This window comes from Bactrocera dorsalis, chromosome 2 (assembly GCF_023373825.1).
Source record: "Bactrocera dorsalis isolate Fly_Bdor chromosome 2, ASM2337382v1, whole genome shotgun sequence".
NCBI lineage: Eukaryota > Metazoa > Arthropoda > Insecta > Diptera > Tephritidae > Bactrocera > Bactrocera dorsalis.
In genome coordinates, this window is record NC_064304.1 from 52,381,286 (window position 1) to 52,403,835 (window position 22,550).

Below are 22,550 nucleotides of genomic sequence, written 5' to 3' on the forward strand. Positions count from 1 at the left end.
GACCAGTGAGGCGAAAGATTGAGATACACATGTTTGTATGCTGCAATGGTGCTTAAATACTAAGGTGAACGCGACAACGAAGTTTGCGCCGATTGATTTGGTATACGACATTCCCTTATGCGATTTTAGTGGTAACTTGATGCTAGCAGCGATCCAGAACGAAGAGGAACATCTGCAAATAAATGATTGACGAAGTGAAACTATTCGAAACATCAAATTGGCACCAGTCAAGTGGAAGGCCAAATTTGACGCACATCACACCAAAGCAATACGGTACGAAGAGGTAGGCTGGTACTGGTCGAAGCTCTTTTCCAAACACGGACAAGTCGAAGAAGTTGCACCCGAAATCCAAGGGTCCCTACGTAGTTAAGAAACTATTGAGGTTCGATCGTCACGTCGTTGAAGATATTGAAGGCATGCAGCGAAAGCAACGTCACAACAGTCAAATTGCAACATCCGACAAGATGAAACCGTGGTGTGCCTTGTTTCCAGAAATAGACGATGATGGTGATCCTGAAGACGCCAATAATAACGAATAACTCGGGACGAGTGGAGGAGAGCCAAGCTGTCATCACCATATTTTTAAAAATGTAAAAAATTAATTTTAAAATGTAAGCGGCAGTCGAATTTTGAATTCAATAAAGAACGGTCATCTGACTCTGTCTGGAAGGACACAATCTTGTAAATGTTACTAACAAAAGTATTGAATTGGCGTTTCAATTGATACGTTTTCATATTAAATGACTTCTAACCAGTGTAAGTTGTTATTGGATTTGTTTTTATTTTCATAATATAGTTGTCGTCTTGATACCTTCAACATTATGCAAAATTCTTACCTTTCCCATTCCTATATTAATTATACAACGATCTCTATGTAAACATGGAAGTTATATTTTTGTAACCAAATTAGAATAACTCAGACGTATATCAGCTTTTGGCACATATATAAAATACATATAATACAATAATAATCACATAGCTATACATACGTGCAAGTATATAGAATGTAACAAGAGTTTGTTACTAAAGCCTTATTATATTTAATATCTAAAAAAAATATATGTACTTCAAATTTTTTCAGAATATTGTGTATGTAGATACCATACCTATAATAGTTAGGCTTAAATGGCCCAGCCTTATTTAGACCTAGGTACTTGGCTTGCTCATCGGTAAGTTCTGTCAAATGAGCATCTAGTATGGGTAAATGTAAACTTGCGACATATTCATCTGAAACAAATAAAATTCCAACATAAAACGAATATTTAAATACTCAATCTCATTCATACCCATTTTTTTAGGCAACAGGTAGACATCAGATTTATAACGACCAACCGGTGCATTGAATAACTCTATTAGAGCCAACGCTTGCGCTGCAGCTGTAACTGATACCACAAATGATGGAACTGTCGAACAAGCCAAATTAACAAGACGTCCTTCTGCTAAAAGGATAATTGTTCGACCATCGGGCCAAATTACGTGGTCTACCTGAGAGCGCACTCTCAGCCACGACAGTTCAGCAGAGTGCAAACTATTCTAAAGTTTTTTTTCGCATTTATTTTGAAAGAGGAAAAAAAGCGTGGAGACATATTTTCATACGCATACACGATTGGGGAAATATAAATTTCGTTGTTATATTACATTAAAATAAATTGTTATATCGGGAAAACATACAAAAACACATACCACATCGATCTCGGAATTAGAATGTCCCATATTACAAACAATGCAACCAGATTTCATACGATCCATGTGCTCTCGGTTAACCACATTCTTGTTGCCTGTAGCCGTAACAACAATGTCCACTTGACGAACAATTTCATTTAAGCGAACTACGCGAAATCCATCCATACTGGAAACATGTACAAATTTTTCAAATTAATATCGTAATTTAGTGATTCTGTTAGTCAGGAGTCTCATTTTGGTATTCTGGCAGATACAGTAAAGTAGTATACTGTATAGTAGTATACTGTATTTGCCAGAATACCAAAATGAGACTCCTGACTAACAGAGTCACTAAATGAAGATTGTGACAATTAGAGACATGAGACAATCGTCTCTAGCAGAATACCGATATAAATGCTATCCTTATAGTATTTAAGCACTTACCTTGCTTGCAACGCACATATTGGATCAATTTCGGTTACATATACTATGCAGCCTTGTCCTCGAAGACTTTGTGCACAACCTTTTCCAACATCTCCATAGCCGCAAACAACTACTTGTTTGCCAGCAAACATAATATCTGTTGATCGTTTCAGACTAGAAGTGAGATGTTTATTCCTTTTTTACTTTCGATGAAGTTACGAAATTGACATACCTGTCCAAAATTGAATCTTTTGAGTTATAGAAGTTGTCGAACCTTGCTTTTGTTACGGAATCGTTAACATTTATTGCAGGCACGGTTAGTTTTCCTGTCTTTACCAATTGATACAATCTATGAACACCAGTCACACTCTCTTCGACAATGCCCTTAATCGCCTTGAAAATAATTGGATATTTCTTCCACATTAAATGAGTGGCATCACCACCATCATCCAATATCATATTTGGATGCCAATTTTCAGAGTTGACACATTTGTCAAGGCACCACCAGAAATCTTCTTCAGTCTCACCACGCCATGCAAATATAGGAATACCAACCTCAGCAAGAGCTGCAGCTACCGCATTCTATTATGTATAATATTATGGGAATAAATAGATATGCGAACATGTCCATATGAAGGTAAAGAGTGATTTAATGAATAGGAAAGATATGGAAAAAAGATGTACATACTATATACATATACATAGTAATATGAGGATATATTGTATTAATTCTTATTTGCTCGAATATGTAAGAGTTTAACAAATGACAACAAAGTATGTATTTTGTTTTTGGAAAGTCTGCGATATTATAAACTGATTTCGGCCACTTACTATGAGTTGCTATTTGTCTTGTATTAGTAATTTCTTAAATTCGTTCAAAGGATTTGTTATTTGATAATTCACTACTTAGACGTAGGTTTCCTATTATATTTCGGCAATCGAGAGCAATAAATTTTAAACATCGAAAATTCGCTTTATTGTTCTTCAAAATACTATCCATTAAGATCTACAACATAAACTTTCGCACGCGTTTGAATCAATTGTCGAACTACATTTGGTCTTTGATTCTCCAAAACATGCCTCTTGAAGTCATTCGGTGCCAACTCAGGGCTATATAGAGAATAACAAATCAAACCTATGTTGAGAGTGCTCTAAAATGCAGTGGTCACAGTCGATGTGTGATAGCTAACATGGTCGTGGTAAACAGTGAACATGTCCCGTTTTTCCAACAAACAGGCAACTATTTGGAAGTGCTTCGTGCGCGAACAACTTTTGTTGTATTCAGCTCATTTTGAAATACCCTACATTCCACTGCTGTTTATTTTACGGCTCATATGAGTAAATCCACGATTCATCACCTTTCCTAATGTCATAGACGTGTTTCAAAGCACCTTTGTTTGAGCGATTGATAAATTGTGTAGGATCGAGCGAGAAAATTTTTTTTACAGTCTAATATTCAAAGCTGTAATATGTAATAAGTTCAGTTTTTACTGCAGACCATGATTTTTGCTGAAAACTGCCTGGAAAGTTTGATATGGAGTCTTCTGTTACTTTGATCCATATATGTATTTACAACATTTTCTATCAAAAGTGCGAAAGACTAAAAGTCGCATATATGTTTTAACTATAGTAAACTTGTTGGTTTTTACTGTGATAAACAATAAATATCTAATTCAGCATAATATATAAAATTACCTGTGTAGAGTATATATTACACGCTGCCCAGCGAACGGAAGCTCCCAACTCTACTAATGTTTCAATAAGCACAGCTGTTTGGGCATTTATATGTGTGCAACCTACAATCTGTGCATTTTTGAGGGGCTTATCCTCTGAGGCGCGCTTTCGCAATGCCAATATCCCCGGCATTTCTTTTTCTGCTATTTCGATTTCTCTTCTTCCGAAAGCTTGTTGTGCATTTATATTTTTTACACAAAAATCTGAGCTACCTGTGCTGTTCCGCTGCCTGTTTTCGCGAGGGGACACATTATCTTCATCTGAGCTACCAGTATAGCATGCTAAGTATTTATAAAAACTTTCATTACTTTAAGTAAATTTTAAATAGAGCAAATTAACCTGAGCTATATGAACATGTAGATGCTGCTGAGGAACGTCTTCTGGTCATACTGGCCATTTTCAAAGCACTCGGTTGCTTAGCTTCTTGCTATAAAACAAATCATATAAATATTAACCAATGTTTAGAGAGGGGTGAGATAATAACTCTTAGTTTCTAATTAACAGTTAGGAACATAGCACACGATAAAATAAGCTGTTATAAAAATGTTCCTTTGAATTTGAAATCCATCCAGTGAATTTTAAATAAATCAATACTGTTCCGGATTAAAGCACGGATTAATGCAGAATTAAATTAAACTTGAAAATGTTTATAATTCAAAACAATAAATATTATTGTTAACAATTAGGAAACAACCAAACATTGTATACCCTCGCAAGTGCTCGCAAATTTCGATATTAAGGGGTCAGTAGGGTAATCTGGCCTGTTTTTTGACATTTTTTTTTATAGAAATTTTTATTCTACAATAGAACTTTTTTCACATATCATGAGGTATATCGTGGAGTGTATAACAAATTTTTTCGGATTTTTCGATGACATCTGCGGGAGAAATGGCTGGGTGAATGAGTTGCGTTTTTTCACTGGTGAACACGATTTCTCATGTTTGGATCATCTGAAACACAAAAACCCAATTTATTCTTAAAACGTACGTGAATGGTTATCGTCCCTACTAGAGTCATAAAAAAATGTTGATAAATATAAAAAAATAAAATGAAAAATTGACATTCCCCTAATTATTATTTTTGGGCCTTTTTCGAAAACTTCCAACGGCGAGGCGAAGAGTTGTATATTCACAATCTCATAATCTGAATAACAATTGAAAATATTAATTTTTACTCGAATACTCTTCAGTCTTTGAATTTGTCTTATATCTTTTGGCTTATATCTTTCTTAAAAATAGTGATAGAACTTAAATGTGCACTTTTCTAGCTTTGATCGCAACAGTATCTTTATTGTTACTTTGTCGTCGCGACATGTTACTCCTACAGTTACCCTATGCTTTGATTGTAACAAATACTTTTATTTCTCCAAAATTTCAAAAATAGTATTTAAAATCTTCAATTCGGGCAAAAATTTTTCCAAATTGTGTCAAAAGTGTACAAGATATAGGAAAAATTGGGTTTTTTTCTATGGCTTTTAATAAGATGTCTTGTAAATTTACTATCAATTTCCTCAAAAAACATATTGTGAGAATTATGGAACTTCAGAATTTGCGTGGCTTCTAGATTCTAAATTTTATATACTTAATATCGAAGATATTTTGTAAATATTCACTTTTGTTTGAACCACCTCAAGAAACTTGTAGGTAGGTAGATAAAGGGGGCGGCAGAACATCCTTGGCCCCGGGCGCCCAAAAGTTGTAGCTACACCACTGATTATAGGTCATAGATACATTTACAATCATTACTACCCTGCCAACCACGGCTACCCGCTTGAGACAAATATTCCAATACAACTTACCCTTTTTTCTCCATACACTAACACCAACGCACATTTTCGGGTTATTTTTTGTTTACCAAAATGCGATGAAAAAAAGTTTCTTTCATTTCTTGATTTATTTGAATGAGTGCGAAGGAGAAAACATAATTGTCAATAGTGACAATAGAAAATCCCAAAAAGGGTAATAAAAAAAAAACGATTGAAAGACGCATGTCGTTCGTGATCGTACCATGGTGAAGGAGACTCGTACAACAAGAAGGTAAGTAAATGAATTTTATGTGATTTTTTAACAATATTTTGAAAATAATTACTTCATTTATTTTTATAGCATTGGAAATCAGAACTGAATTGGAAGTAGCAGCAGCAGCTATGTATATCATCAGAAGCGGCAAATATCAATTGTTAAGTAAGTATGTGAAAAAAGTGTGTGTACTTTCAAATTGGACTGCGCAGTCCAAGGTAATACGCAAAAATAAATACATACATATGTATGTACATATGTATTTTATGCGTTTAAGGCGGCCTGCGCAATCCAATATAATATGTGAAAACTAATGTTTGTTTTATATTTTAAATGATCAAACAATATTTATCTTTTCTTTCAGATGTTATTATTATTTTTATTTAATTATTCTTTCTTTTCAGATTTTATCACTATTTTTATTTAATTAATCTTTGCTTGCAGAGAAAATTCTATTTGTATTTAATATATTTTATTTTTCAGATAATATTAATCTTTTCTTTCAGATATTATTACCATTTTATACAATTAATCTTTCTTTTTCTTTTAGATATTACAAATTCAATGTAATTATTATTTATTTTCAGGTTTTATTACTTTTACTTTATTTTCAAGTATTTGTCTTTTATATTTTTTCACTATTTTATTTTCAGCTATTAATAATCCTTTCTTTAATTAATTTTTTTTTAGATCAAATTATTATTGTTAATTAAATATATTGTATAAATGTAAATATATATTAAAAGTAATGAAATTAATAATTTAAAAATTAAAAAATTTTCTTTGAAATTTTAATACATTTTTAAAATAGGAATTAAAAAATGCAACCCTGCATCAGCTGTTTAAAATGCAACCCTGAATCAGCCTTCAATTGGGGATATTAGAGCAGAACAGATATACTTTTTATATGACACTGCTGAATGAGCGCAACAAAGATGTATGATCACATGTATACGTACGTGAGTAGGTAAAATATTCGCCCGGCCTAAGAAACACTCTATATGTTTACCACTACGTTTACCACCATGTTACCCGCTGATTATCTGGTGTTTTACCCGCTCATGGTTGGCAGGGCTAATTTACCGAAATGAGATATACATATGTATATGTCATGGACTCAACACAAAGTGGCTAAATTTTATATATCGAAAATCATTCGATGATAGAGATGAGCGATATTGCGATTTTTAAATCACTGTGATTTCAGTGATTGCTATTTTTAAATCACTGTGATTTTATATTGCTATTGCGATCGCAACTAAGTCGACGTTCGAACATCGTTGTTGTTGTTGTAGCGGCAGATTCTGCCAATTTGACACTGTTTGGCCGAATAAAAGTCCGGGTCTGTTCCACTTACGTAGACCCGACTGTCATGGGAACGACGGAAACATTTTGTCGTTATTGGCGGCAAATTATCTTTTGGGTCCTGTAACTCGAGTCAAGTTTTTCCGCCTTTCTTTTCATTACATTTTCGCAAATGTTGGAGTGGTTCGGCTACCTGACACTTAGAGCGTATTGCATAGTTCATTTATATGTTGGTATGATGGTTTCACACATTTCTTAGAAGGAATTACCATTAGTGTGGTTGATAATTTGTTTGTTTAGAATACTAGCTTTTAATATTTTCAAGACCAAATAATTAACGCGAGTTTCCTAATCTTTGGGAAAATATTAAAAACCCGTAATTTTTTTATTTCATCATTTTTTCTGAAATTAATTAGTTACAATTCTTGTTTTCATCACAAAAAGCTTTCAAATTTGGTTTTAACAATAAGTAAAATTAAAAATTTTATTAAAACAAATTAAAATATTCCATTTTGATTATATTTCATCTACCACTTCAAAGAAGTGAAGTGTGATCACTTCTTTTCCTTGATACATTTCCTGCCATTATTAAAAATTATAAGAACGTTACACTCAAAACTTCAAACCGCTATGACGAAAAATAGCATATACGATATATACAATACCCTGTTTCACAGTTTCGAACTGCGATCGCAATCACTGCTATTTATAAAAAGTGATCGCAGTTGCGATTTGCGATTTTTCAATCACAGTGAAAAAATCACCGGTAGTGAAATATCGCTCATCACTATTCGATGAGGATATGAGGTTTAGACTAAAGCAGCTATCATTAGTTTTCAGTACTTATTCACATTATGTTTTAGAAAACACGGAAAAGTTAAGTTTAGGTTCAATAGTACATATTGAAAATGGAAAACGATTTGAAATATTAGGTTGTCAAAAAAGTTTTGCGGTATTTTCGCTAACAAAAGTTCAAAATTACTACATAGGGTACAAAATCAGATGGAAAGTCGGGAACACATATATCGGGTATATTTGCGCTAGAGTATGGTCTAGTTAGATAGCTCATTCAATTACCGATTTTACCCATTTACCCGATTTTACCCATTTTTACAAAATGACTGTAGGAACTCCGTTAATATTATATTTATACGTACTGTCATCACCATATTTGTCACTATTGGCATCTCTGCAATTTATTAGAATACACATTCATTTTTATTTATACTACTGTATATATGTATTCATGCATTCATTTTACTTTCAATCAGTTCATTTTAACATGTAAGCTTTAGTCGCATTTTGAATTTAATAAAGAACGGTCATCTGACTCTGTCTTGAAGGACAGACTTCAGAAGTGGGATGGACCTAAATAATTAAACGGTAGTGAAACTAAAAGAAGCGTTAAAAAAGTTAAACTTAAAGACCAGCGGGACAAAACCCGAATTAATAAGCCGACTCCAAGACGTCAATCCAAATTTGCTAAAGCAGGTTATGGCGTCAGGTGAATCATGTGGCGCAGAGTTAGCGCAGAGAAGTGGTGAAAATGAGGAGGAGAATGGTGGGCCATCATTGAATAACGATCGGGTAAGGACGCAGTTGGAGGTGCAGGTTAGTGCGTTATTGGGCGCAGTGGAAATGCTAACTGCACAACTGCATACTCTACGTTCAACAGTTCCGGACAATCGGGAAACAGTGCACCCAGTTACGCGAGCGCCGATACCAAAGGCGTCAGCATCATTTGCGTCGCAAGGAGAACGCAATTTAATTGCGCAACCGTATGGATATGTACAGTCGCACGCATATATGCAACCGTCGTCATATATGCATAGTATGTATGAGCGGTCACACGCTACAATGCAGCCAAGTACGCAGCAACCACCTACGTCGTGGCATCCGAATCAATCGTTCATCATGCAACAACCGTTACCAGTAATTGTGACACAAGAAATTAATGCGTCAAATGCGCACTTGCTAACTACGCCACAAACAGAAACGCAGAACATAGAGACCGATCAGCGCCTTGGTTCGATGAAACATGCACGAGAGCGGGAGAGAGAGCACAAGCAACAAGAGGCAGATGTTATACACCAAGCGAAATAGCAGCGATTCTGCCTGAGTTCAAAGCAGCATATCATTGGGAAGACACTTTCGTCATATTCGCTGTTCTCAGTAGGCTGCGGGGAGTGGCTAAGCGATGGGCTGATGCACAACCAGTTTATCGCGAGTGGAGTGATTTTGTAGTCTCTTTTTTGGCAGATTTTCCGTGCATTAGAAATTCTGCAGACACACATATAAGAATGATGAATACAAAAAGGAGTAAGGGTGAGAAAATTGATGAATTTTATTATAAAATGCTAGCAATAGGCCGACGAGATAATATTGACAATATGTCTATAATACGATATATTATTAATGGATTAGTGGACGATAATTTGAGTAGGATTTTAAGTGCAATGAAATTTACAGTGTTCTGATTTATTACAATCGCTGTTGAGTATACCACCGAGCGGGGAGAATACGAGGGCTGTCCGATAAATAACCGACCTCAACGTGAAGCTAGCGGCACATCTGAAAAAAAAAGTTTCTACTTCAAATTGTGCATATTATAATAGCTACTCGCCAAAATTTCAGAAATTTATCTTGCGCAATTATCTGTTGACAGTCGTTTTTGTGAGTCTATTTCGGTGATTCCCCAAAATGGAAAAAATTTAATATCGAGCTGTAATATTTATATATTTATTTTTGAAAGGCAATACGCCTTCACAAATCAAAAATGAGTTGGACTCTGTGTATGGTGACTCTGCACCATCATTTACCACCGTAAAATTTTGGGCAGCTGAATTTAAACGTGGTCGCAGGAGCTTGGAAGATGATGAACGTCCTGGGCGTCCAAAACATGTAACCACTAACTACTAGTACTAGACGACCCCCGGATTAAAATTAGGGAAATAGCTGAGATTATGAAGATGTCAAAAGAAACTGTTTGTCACATATTAAACCAAGATTTGGGCATGAGAAAGCTGTCCGCGCGTTGGGTGCCGCGTTTGCTTACGCTAGACCACAAACGTGCGCGCATGAACATTTCCAGCGCTCTGTTGGCTCAGTTTAGAGGCAATAAGACCGAGTATTGGCGCCGATTGATAACTGTAGACGAAACTTGGATTCATCATTATACGCCCGAAACAAAAAACCAATCTAAACAGTGGATTGAAAAGGGGGAACCAGCCCCAAAAAAACCTAAAGCTGTGTATTCGGCTGGGAAAGTGATGGCGAGAGTTTTTTGGGACAGCCATGGAATTATTTTTATCGACTATCTTGAAAAAGGAAAAACTATAACAGGAGCATACTACGCTTCATTATTGGACAAGCTAAAGGAAGAAATTTCGAAAAATCGGTCACATTTGCAAAAAAAGAAAGTCTTGTTCCACCAAGACAACGCACCATCTCACACCTCAACAGTCGCCATGGCGAAAATTCACGAATTGCGGTTCGAACTGCTTGACCATCCACCTTATTCACCGGACCAAGCGACTTTTTTTTGTTTCCTCAACTTAAAACTGCGCTCGGCGGCCAGAGATTTTCGTCAAATGAGGAGGCAATCTCTTTCGTGAACTCGTATTTTGCAGACAAAGACGCCCAGTACTATTTGGAAGGGTTGCAGAGATGGGAGCATCGCTGGGAGAAGTGTGTGGAGTTACAAGGAGACTATGTAGAAAAATAAAAAAAAAAAAATTTGAAAAAGTCGCGTGCATCATGGTTAGGTCGATTATTTATCGGACAGCCCTCGTAAATTTAAGCTAAATGAATTTCACTACAAACAACAGCAAACGCCAGAAGTGGCAAGTAGGGTAAGCAAGAGTGTAAATGGCCCTATATGTTTTAATTGTCAGGAAAGCAGATTGCAAGGAATTGTCTGAAGCCTCGGAAAAAGAGAGAGGTTAAACAGAATGAGCGAGTGCATCGAATAAAAGATAGTGAAAGTGGGGAAAGTGCTAAAAGAGTAGAAGTTGAAGAAAACGATATGTCTGTGAATAAAATAGAAATAGAAAGAAATCAGTGCAAAGAGTTGTGCATGGACATTGAAATTTTTGGCAACGAAAATGTAAGGTGCAAGGCACTAATTGATTCAGGCAATAGCAGATCACTGGTTAGGAAATCAATAGCAACAAAGTGTGGTTTGTGTATCACTGAGTGCGATGAAAGATTAATTGGTTTTGGAGGTAGTCAGATTACCTGCCACGGAAAAATGTTAGCGCATATTAGAATGAATAAAGCTACACGATCTGTCGAATTATGGGTAATAGACGACTCAGTGATGACTTACGAAGCAATTGTTGGTATTGACGTCCTATCCAAAGGCACTGTAGTCATTGAAGAAGGCATGTGCATGTGCAATCATGCAAATTAAAAGAGATGTTTTAGAGGTGCTGAGTTGAGGGCAGGGATGGAGCAAAAATTAGTTGAAATGGTGAATATATATGCGAATTGTTTCGGTGAAAAGTTACCTGAACTAGGTATATCAAAGCGATTCAGAATGAATATCAAGTTAACGTCATCGAAACCATATAGTATTCCAATTCCTAAACAGCGTGTTGTTGAGGAAATCGTAGATGAGTTAATGCAGTTGGGTATTGTGTGTAGATCTGAATCCACATATGCATCACCAGTAGTTATGATGTCTAAGAAAAATGGGGAGGATAGGTTGTGCGTCGATTTCCGTGAGTTAAATGCTGTAACTGAAAAACAACCGTGGTTGATGCCGACAGTTGATGGTGTTTTGGCGACACTGTCTGGTAAAAAGTTTTTTACCACGCTGGATTTAATGTCTGGCTACTACCAGATCGAGTTAGAAGAAGAAGCAAAACCGTTTACCGCCTTTGTAACGCACAATGGCCATTATGAGTTCAATAGAATGCCATTTGGTTTGCGGAATGCTCCGTGTATATTCCAAAAAATGATGACTCAGCTGATTGCACCATTGAATAAAGCAGTTGTAAGTTATGTGGATGAGGTGATTATAGCTACTGATACGGAAGAAGAAAATTTATTTCACTTAGAAGAGTTTTTAAAAATTGTTCAGAAAGAAGGGTTAACGCTAAGATTATCAAAGTGTTCATTCATGAAATGTGAGGTTACTTTTCTACGGCATCAAGTAGATAAAAATGGTATTAGACCGGGTATTGTCTATCGTCTGTCATCGGCGATAGAACACTTTCCAACGCCGCGAAATCAGGTAGTTAGAAGGTTTTTAGGGTTGACAGGGTTTTTCCGGAAGTTTGTTCCCGAATATGCATTGATCGCTAAGCCTCTCACCCAGCTTACGAAGAAGGACGCAAGTTTCGTTTGGGACTCGACATGTGAAGAGTCATTCCAGCGTTTAATCGAGTTGATAAGTAAAGCCCCAATTTTGACAATCTACGACATCACGAAGGACCACGAGCTCCATACAGACGCATCAAGTATGGGTATAGCCGCTATCCTTATGCAACGAGATGAGAGTGGATTGAAACCAATTGCATATTATAGTAGGGCATGTACGCAACAGGAAAATAATTGGCATGCATATGAGCTTGAAGTGCTTGCTGTGGTTGAATGTTCTTGCTCGGTAAACGTTTTACCATCGTAACAGATTGTCAGGCGAAGAAAAGTGTCAAAACCTATGATTCCAAAAGTAGCGCGTTGGCTACTACGATTGTTGTAATACGACTATGACATAATACATCGTGCCGGGTCAACGATGAGTCACGTTGATGCTCTAAGTCGTGCACCAATAAGAGGGGACGAACAGATAGAAGACGTATCTAGTAAAATTTTGACGCTGACAGTTGACGATTAGGTTTGCACCATGCAGAGGCAAGATAGCAAGCTTAATGAAATTATACGCATAATCGAGGGTAAAGACGATGATAAATAACGCAGTGACATAAAGAAAAGTTTCTGTTTGAAGAATCACCGGTTGTTTCGCTTAATTAAGAATGGGAGTAATTTGTTAGTTGTTCCAAAAGGCATGCGATGGCGGATACTCAAACTCTGCCATGACGATGTGGGTCATCCCGGTGTCGACGGTACTTTGAAAAGGATCATGCAACATTTTTGGTTTCCGCGCATGAGGAACTTTACAAAGGGCTTTATCAAGTCGTGTATTGAATGCTGTTACAGTCGCGAACCGATTCGCAAGGAATGCGAACTCTATGGCATGGAGGTTCCAAAATTACCGTTTCACACTTTACACTTGGATCATCTTGGGCCTTTTGTGAAAAGTCGACGTGGATATGAGTACCTTCTGGTCATCGTGGACGCACTCACCAGGTATTCGGTAGTTGTCCCAACTAGATCTACGAAAACCAAACCGGTCGTAGATGCATTGAATGATTTGACTCTATTCTTCGGCTTACCGCAACGAATTGCAACAGATAGAGGTACCGCATTTACGTCCGCAGCATTTGGTAACTATTGCGAGGCAAACAAGATACAATATATTAAGGTAGCTGTGCGTACACCACGTTCGAATGGTTTGGCAGAAAGGGTTAATCAAGCAGTATTGGCATTTTTGAGAGCATCGACCAGTGAGGCTAAAGATTGGGATACACATGTTTGTATGCTACAATGGTCCTTAAATACTAAGGTGAATGCGACAACGAAGTTTGCGCCGATTGATTTGGTATATGATTTTCCCCTACGCGATTTAAGTGGTAACTTGATGCTAGCAGCCATCCAGAATGAAGAAGAACATCTCCAAATGAATGGTCGACGAAGTGAAACTATACGAAACATCAAATTGGCACGAATTAACTGGAAGGCCAAGTTTGATGCACGTCACACCAAACCTGTACGATACGATGAGGGAGCGCTGGTGCTGGTCGAAGCTCCTCCTCCAAACACGTGCGAGTCGAAGAAGTTACACCCGAAATACAAAGGTCCCTACGTGGTTAAGAAAGTATTGAGGTTCGATCGTTACGTCGTTGGAGATATCGAAGGTATGCAGCGAACACAACGTTATTACAGTCAAATTGCAACATCCGACAAGATGAAACCGTGGAGTGCCTTGTTTCCAGAGATAGACGATGATGGTGATCCTGAAGATACTATTAATGACGAATAACTCGGGACGAGTTAATGTCAGGAGAGGCCGAGCTGTCATCACCATATTTGTCACTATTGGCATCTCTGCAATTTATTAGAATACACATTCATTTTTATTTATACTACTGTATATATGTATTCATGCATTCATTTTACTTTCAATCAGTTCATTTTAACATGTAAGCGTTAGTCGCATTTTGAATTTAATAAAGAACGGTCATCTGACTCTGTCTTGAAGGACAGTACAATGATATTTTCGATATAAAACCAGATTTCGTAAAATATCTGCCATCTCAGGAGTGGAATTAAATAATACTGACGTATTTATTTAATGAGTTATTAAACTTTTAGTAGTTCTGAACATAACTGTATAGAAATATTTTTTTTTAGATTAATACACTTAATATTAACTCTATTAATTTTTTCATCAAATTGGAGTTGTTTCTTAATCTTTCTCTCTACGTGGATTGTTGTAAAGAGTATTTTGTCTTTGGTCATAAATACTGCAATAAATTCACTATATTGAATAGTTAACTACAATATACAAGGTGCTTTCTAAAGTAAACAGGACTTTTTGAAACTAGCGCCTCCTGGTGGCGCCATCTATATGTCGACTGGTGAGTTAGAATCTGCTATCTTTATCGCTTGTTCATCGAGAATTTCAGGACATTTGATGAAACAAGTTCAAAGTGGTCGTGACGACATGTGTGCCAATCAAAATCCGTGATCACCAGAAAATCCATCCATTGAAATTCATGAAAATGGAATTGAACATCTCCAAAACATCGATTTATCGCATTTTGGCCGAACAACGAGCTAAAAAACTCGTTCGACATGCTTTTGAACCGTAAGAAAAGCTGTTTTGAAGCAGAAGGAGACTATTTTGAATAAAATAAATTGATTTTGCCGAAAATACCACTTCTTCTGTTTTTTTTTGACGTGAAAAGTCTTTAAAATCGCGTCGAGACATACGGGTACCAGGTTTAAAAAGTGGACCGTAACGAAAAAGGTCTATATCATCGTACCTTAATAATTAAAAAACTATTAGTCTTAGAAACAAAAATGTGATGTGAATATTTCGCTTATATAGTCAGCTCGCTGTTATGACATTGTGTTCGTGTCGGGGTCGAGCGGGGCGGCGGATGAGGCATACTGCGTTAACTGTGCGAAACCGGCGCTCTCGCTTGTATCTATTCAGTGTAACTCGTGACTCCTACTTTATAGCGTGGTGATTCTTTCGTGTGTTCGTCAAGTTTATTTAAACCGACTCATTTATACAAAAATAAGTGTAATTTGGACAGTATTTATATTTAAAATATCCAGAAATTGATAATAAATATATAAACTTTTGATATGTCGGCCTCAGCTCGTGCAAGAGCCAGCCAGAAATATAAATTATGGCTATCATTACAAAGAGGGGGCTATGGGCCAAGCATAGGTACCCCAATGTCCGGCGCCGAACGAGCGAGACGGTTTCAGGAACGACGCAAAGCTGCTGCCGCCGACCTCGCGAGTACCTCTACTACCGGAATACCTATACTTATAGACGTAACGAATGAACAGACGATCGATATATCTATTGGATCTGCCACGGAACTGAGAGATGTCAATATCAGTAGAAGCGAAGCAATGCAAAATCATTAGCGATCAGCGGACACACGCTTCAAAACTTGTATTTGAAGCCAATCCGTTTGGTTTATTTTGCAGCGTTTGTGATCGGCTTTGGTTCGAAAGAGACATAAAGAAAGTGAAACATCGCAACATTTCTTTCCTTTAAACAAAATTACCCGATGAAAATGTGACGGAGTTCCGCTTATGCAGTACCTGTAGCAAATCGATAGATGTCAATAAAATCCCAACGCTGACGCGCTCAAACGGTTTTCGTTATCCTCCAAAGCCGAGCGGACTGCCGCTGCTTGACCCGATCAGCATTCGATTGATTTCACCGCGGTTACCATTTATGCAAATTCGTCGATTACGCTACAAGGTAACTATGGTGTAGTCGTCCAGGTAATCAATGTACCTGTCGAAGTAAACAACATGGTGCAGCAATTACCGAGGCGGATAGACGACGATTTTGCTTTTAATGTCAATATAAAAAGAAACTTATTCATAAATCGAAATCAAGGCCTGGCTGCATTATTTGGTAAACTAACCGCTGTACAAACACTATGACATGAAGATCGACTGGAGTGTGTTTGCCAAAGATATGGATGACTATATCGGGCTCGAATTTCAGATTGAGTCTGTCGACCCCAACTTTGCCCCAGAATCTGAAATCCTGCTGGCTCGACAACATACTTTGCTATGGAATGAGCAACAAAGGTACATATTTGAACAATGTATCCTGAAATTTTGATAACTCATCTGCCTGGGTGTCTCACAAAAAAGTGTTTTCGCCGTAGACAGCATAATTTATTATTCGTTCACCTAAAATTAAAAGGCCAAATATATTTACCGACGTGGCCTGGTGGGCGGAACTTCCGAAGGGTCTATCTCTTACTCGTAACGTATTGTACTATTTAAGAAGGCTAAAAAATAAAAATCGATTTTTTGAAATTTTCAAACCCACCTAACTCCTTAAGTTGTTTAAGACAACAATTAAATTAATTCATTGGTCTGTAAATATTTTTAGCATAGATATTATTATAACAGTAGATTCTTCAATAAATATATAGCGGTTCAACTATATTCCTACTTTTTGCACAACTTGTACAATATAAACTTTATAATTAATAATTTTGGTAATTGAATTAAATAATAATGTGAAATTTTAATAACACTGCTTTGACCTCTGCTACCAACAATCTGAATCTGTGAACCGTAATGTCGTAAAGCCAAATAAAGCCACTCAGTCGTCTAATTTAAATATATTATTTTAGATTTTGAAATTCCGTACGAGGAAACATGGATGATTGTAAATATAAGTTGATTATGCATCCATCCATTTTTCGATACCGCAGTATAAAATTAGCATATTTGCATTGGTTATTTTCGAAGCTCATAACATAATACCATAATCTGGCCAAAAATTTTAAGTAATTAAATTGCAACTGTTTTTGACTAGCCAATCGAAGGTGTGTCATTTTTTCTCGCCACAACACGTCCAATTTTGACCCGGGCTCGATTAAAAGCTATTTCGGGAGTGAAATTTAATGTCTGTATTTAATTATTCATTTATCACACATTTAGTAATTTGTAGCAGTACCGTTATATAGGGATTGAGCGGGCTTATCGATTTAATCAATTTCACACTGTCGGTAGGAGATCTTTTGATACGAGATTATATTTGCGCTAGGCGAATGTGGTGATTGTAGCTTTAGTGGTTTAGTTACGTACAATTAACTTATTAGAGGGCGAGGCCACGCCTACTTTTTCGAAATTATTTGCCCGCAGATGCCCCTTGCTTCTGCGATCCCTACGCGAAATTAGAGTTTCATATCTTAATTTAGTGCTTAGTTATGGTACTTTATACTTTTTCGGTTGATGGCGTTTTGTAGGCGTGGTGCGATTATGCCTATCTGTAAACTCGTACTTTTTTTTCCAAGGAGCTCGGACTTCTATTCCCACGACAGCCGGTTCTACGTTACCGGAATTGACTTGGATTTTATCCGTCCAAGGGCTGTTTTTTTTCAAGTTCTAACCCCGTTTGGATGGGTGAGTTTTAGATTAAGCTTTTCATCAATGGCCCAACTCCTTGTAGTGGACTATGAGTGGCCAACAAACAACTCCTAAACCCTCAAAAGCTGAAACAGGCAGCATGACTCATATCTTAATCAGTCCCGCAGTTTATGTACGAATTACCCCAGTTTTCATATATTAAACGTATTGATTTTCGCCAATCTACCAGATTTTATTGCATTGCAGACAAAGAAAAAGATAGAGGCCGAAATGAATACAAAGAGCTTGGTACGCTGGCCGATAGGGGTAAAGCTCGAAAATTCTATGAAAAAATGCGGCGACTAACAGATGGTTTCAAGACCGCGGCATACTCTTGTTGAACCCACAGAAGTGATCAAATGACTGATGCCCAGAAGGGAAGACTTCTTCAGTCTGATGAATGTGAAAGTATAAAGCAGACGTTCAACTAACCGACCACGAAAAAGTTCGAATAGCAATTACCCGCCTCAAGAACAACAAAGCGGCGAGGGGGGGGGGCGATGCATTATCGGCCGAGCTATTCAAACACGGCCGCAAACAACTGATAAGGAGCATGCATCAGCTTCTTGGTAAAATATGGTCGGACGAAAGCATGCCCAACGATTGGAATTGAAGTGTGCTCTGCCCAATCCACAAACAGGGAGACCCCACAATCTGCACCAACTTCCGTGGGATAAGCCTACTCAACATCGGATATAAGGTTCTATAGAGCATATTGTGAGAAATACAAAAACCCACCGTCAACAAACTGATTGTTCCTTATCAGTGTGGCTTTAGTTCTGGCAAATCAACAACTGACCAGATATTCACCATGCGCCAAATCTTGGGAAAGACCCGTGAAAGGAGGATCGATACACATGACCACTTCTTCGATTTTAAGCTGCTTTTGACAGAGCAAAAAGGTGCTGCTTCTATGCCGCGATGACAGAATTTAGTATCCCCTCAAAACTACGTATAATACGGCTGCGTAAACTGACAAGGTTTCAGACAAGGTGACTCCCTATGGTGCGACTTCTTCAATCTGCTGCTGGAGAACATAATTCGAGGTGCAGAGCTTAATCGAGCAGGTACAATCTTCTATAAGAGTCGGTAGGAGTTCTCATAATATTTGTATTTTTAATTGAACAAATAACATCTAGGTCGCATATATGTATGTACATAAGTTTATATGTTCTTCAAAGGAAAAATGTAATTGTTACTCATACACATGTACTTGCGCATATTTTCCTACTCGCTCACGTCTGGCTCGTTGCGTAGTCAGAAAGCAACCAAAGATAAAATGATATGAACCTCTTCTCTTACTCTCTCGCCTTGCAGCTGGCAGCGGACCAGATCTCTTTTTCTGAGCTGGCATACAATCAGGGTCCCGTCAAAGTAATTAGTGAAAACGGCGGGATGCCAGAAGAATAGCGCTAAAACGAACTGCCAAAATCAGAGCGTTGTTGAAATTCTGTAGAATTAGATGTGGTAGTTTATAAAATTATTTATATAGGGTGGCGCAAAAGTTATCCTCCTATCAGAAGATGCTATAAATTTTGCATTGACCTTTTAATGTCAGCTCTGTTTTGACATTTGTGTAGTAAACACATGCGAAATACACGTAAATAAACAATAGTACGCTACACTGCTCCAGAACGCGGGTTATTGGTGACTATTTATTTGACCAATAATCGGTCGGTGACTTTGGCACAACGTGAATTTCGTCGCAGATTTCCTGGCCGACCTACGCCTACTGGTGAAACACTGCGACGTTTAGCCGCTCGCCTCGAAAAGACTGGCACAACACGAGATGTTGTCGTAGCCGTTCTGCATAGAATATTGCTGCTGTTGTGAAGATGATTCCGTATAAAGTCCAGACGGTACATCAGCTGTTAGCTGCTGACCGCCAATCGCGTCTAACATACGCTCAAGCCATCCTTAATCACCTCCAATAGGAAGATGATTTTTCATCAAAAATAATCATGAGTGATGAGGCCCATATCCATCTTAGCGAGTACGTAAATAAGCAAAATTTACGTTTCTGGGACACTGAAAATCCACGTGTATCCCAAGAAGAGCCATTACACCCGCTCAAAGTCATCGGACCTTTTTTCTTCGAAGATGTCACGGGCCAAAAGATTACAGTGAGTGGTGAGCGCTACAGAGCAATGATCAACGAGTTCTTTTTGCCGCAACTTGATGAATTGGGATTGGAAAACATGTGATTCAACAGGACGGTGCAACGGCTTAATGACCTGCGGCCTTCACGGCCTAACAACTCCCTGAACGACTTTGGCTTTGGACTGGTTTTTGAGAAACTTCTATATTGGATTGGATTTGGTAGAACCCTGGGCTGGTGGTGGCAGCATTCTGGCACCTGAGTTCGATAAGGTGACACTCATCAGAAATGGCTGACGGGCTAATGTCGCAACCGCCCCCATCCCGTTAAAACCCTGGCAGGCCTCAGAGTACGTTCCCCGTCGTCGTTAAGTTGGCGTGGTAGGTGTATGTTGAGATGACTCCTTCTTTGCGCTGGTCGGCTCTGAACGTATTGCCTCATAAGGGCATACGTCAACCCTCGCCTTGGCCTCGTCACTGAGATTACCTTGGGACCGTAAAAGGCGACTACCTTTCCGGGGGACGGATAGCGGCTCTGAGTGGGGACCCTTTTAGAATGAACAGCAAAAACGACGAAAGGACGACGAAGGGAGGTGAAGGGCTGTCGAAATTGCAACAAGAACGAAGACTCCAGTAGGTCTCTCAGGTAGCAGACTGGGGGTAGCCGGGGTAGCAAACCCGCCAGCAACAGAAGTAGCGAAAGGTGGATCCTTCATACGTGGCGGAATCGCCAGCACTAGCCGAGGAACCTCTGCTAGAGTTATGAAAGGATCCACGGGAGGTAAGACAGCTTTAGCGAGAAAGCTAAAGTCAGACCGCCGATTGGCGGCCAAGATCGTGGAGCGCTACGGTGACAAGCAAGTTGGCCAGGCTTCTGAGCAACATGCTAGTACACTCAAGTGGGCCAAGAAAGTGCTGAGCGGGGACGATAGGGTTGGACCGGAAGCTAATAGGGCAGAACCGGCGATCAAGCGGCAGAGGTCGCACGAGGGAGAAACCTCCCTTGGTAAGAAACCGCGGACGGGAAAAGCGCAGGGGCTACAGTACTAGGGGTGCTCGATCGCAGTAGGGAGGACGGTGCAATCTCCCATGATGAATGGAAGAGGGTAGCGGCGGCTATCTCGTCGGTCTTCCTGAGGGTGGTCAAGGAAAGCCCTGAGCCACCCCCAAGATGTGTGAGTGCCAGTTGGCACCAAGGGCTGCACAAGCTCACAAGCTGTGCTGACGAGAGATCGGCCATCTTGTATAAGAAGGCAGTCTCTCAGGTGGGGGAGGTTTGGAAGGGAGCCAGACTGGAGGCCGTGGCTAAAGAGGATCTTCCTCTTCGTCCTAGGGCTCGCGTTTAGCTGCCGGCCGAACCTTCCTCAGCGAGGGAGATTGAGGAAATCGTCAAATATTGCAAACCCTTACTTCCAACGCAGGACTGAAAAGTGTTAAGGTTGGAGAAAACCGATGAACCGTACTGCCAAGCGCTGATAATGTTAAACACGGAATCCATCGGTCCTCTCAGTAAGACAACGGGAGCCATTAGCTATGATTTCGAAATGTTAGTGCTGAAAGTACTCCCATCAGATGCCAGAGCTGATGGTACCCAACCTCCGGCGACGGTGGATGTGACAAAGGTTGCTCTCGAATCTCTCGGATGTGGCGAGTACTGGGGGGGTTCCTCGAACAACTGTTTGAGGAGGTGCGGGTCGATCACGACTTGAGTTCTGAATTAGCGCTCCTGGAGGAAAGTCTGATGGATGAAATTCCCCCAGATTAACCTCTAGCATGCGAAGGCGGCCACCAGAAATTTCTGGCTAATCTCCGCGTGATGTGGAGCCACCTCCCTTACTGCTGAGGAGGACCTTAGCCGAAGCGCTAAAGACTGGCACTGGCGTTATCATCGGTTCCGACGCTAACTCGCGACACCAGATCTGGGGTAGCTCGGATGCTAATAATAGAGGTGAGTCGCTTTTTGATTTCATTATTAGCGAAAATCTTCGCATTTGTAACAGAGGAAACTCTCCTACCAAACCGTGACCGCAGGAAGGGAGGAGGTTTTCGACCTCACCCTAACCTCACAAGGCATTGCCCCACTGCCCCACATCACTCTTTTTCGGATCACAGGTACATCGAGTTTAGTTTAGTCGGAGAGGGTCCGCCTAGGAAATCTTTCAGAAACCCCAGGAACACGGATTGCGTAGGCTACCGCAAGAGGCTTTGGCAAACTCTCCCGCGCGTACCGGGAGTGGACTCGCTGGCCACTGCCGATGCGGTGGAGGAGTGGGTTGAAGTCTTTAGATTGGCGTGCAATGCTGCGCTGGAGAGGTCCTGTCCACTGAAATCACCGAAAGGCAAAGGGAAACCTCTTTGGTGGACTACGGAGCTCTCAGATATCAGGGCGTCATGTAGACGTTTATTCAACAGGGCTCGCAAAAGTTGGTTATCTGGTGACTGGGCTTTGTTTAAAGCAGGACTTTCAATATACAAGTCCGAGTTAAGAAAGGTTAAGAGGACCTCGTGGAAGAGCTTCTATGGAAAAGTGGAAGGCTGTCACGAGTCCTCTAGATTTAGGCGTAT

At 39.1% G+C, this 22,550-nt stretch overlaps 1 protein-coding gene across 8 annotated transcripts in view; it reads right to left on the minus strand.

The window, feature by feature from the left end:
• Positions 1-869: 869 nt before the first annotated feature.
• Positions 870-22,550, minus strand: part of LOC105225417 (adenosylhomocysteinase-like 1) — a 45,526-nt gene continuing 23,845 nt past the window's right edge. For all 8 annotated transcript variants that reach the window (XM_049448058.1, XM_049448059.1, XM_049448054.1 and 5 more), the window contains 8 exons: positions 4,159-4,246; positions 3,781-4,100; positions 2,318-2,667; positions 2,107-2,259; positions 1,684-1,849; positions 1,287-1,533; positions 1,107-1,227; positions 870-1,047 (listed from right to left, as the gene is read on the minus strand). In XM_049448058.1, coding sequence (XP_049304015.1) covers positions 1,041-1,047; positions 1,107-1,227; positions 1,287-1,533; positions 1,684-1,849; positions 2,107-2,259; positions 2,318-2,667; positions 3,781-4,100; positions 4,159-4,246 — 1,452 coding nt within the window. In that variant the 3' untranslated portion in view covers positions 870-1,040. The remainder of the gene's footprint in view (positions 1,048-1,106; positions 1,228-1,286; positions 1,534-1,683; positions 1,850-2,106; positions 2,260-2,317; positions 2,668-3,780; positions 4,101-4,158; positions 4,247-22,550) is intronic.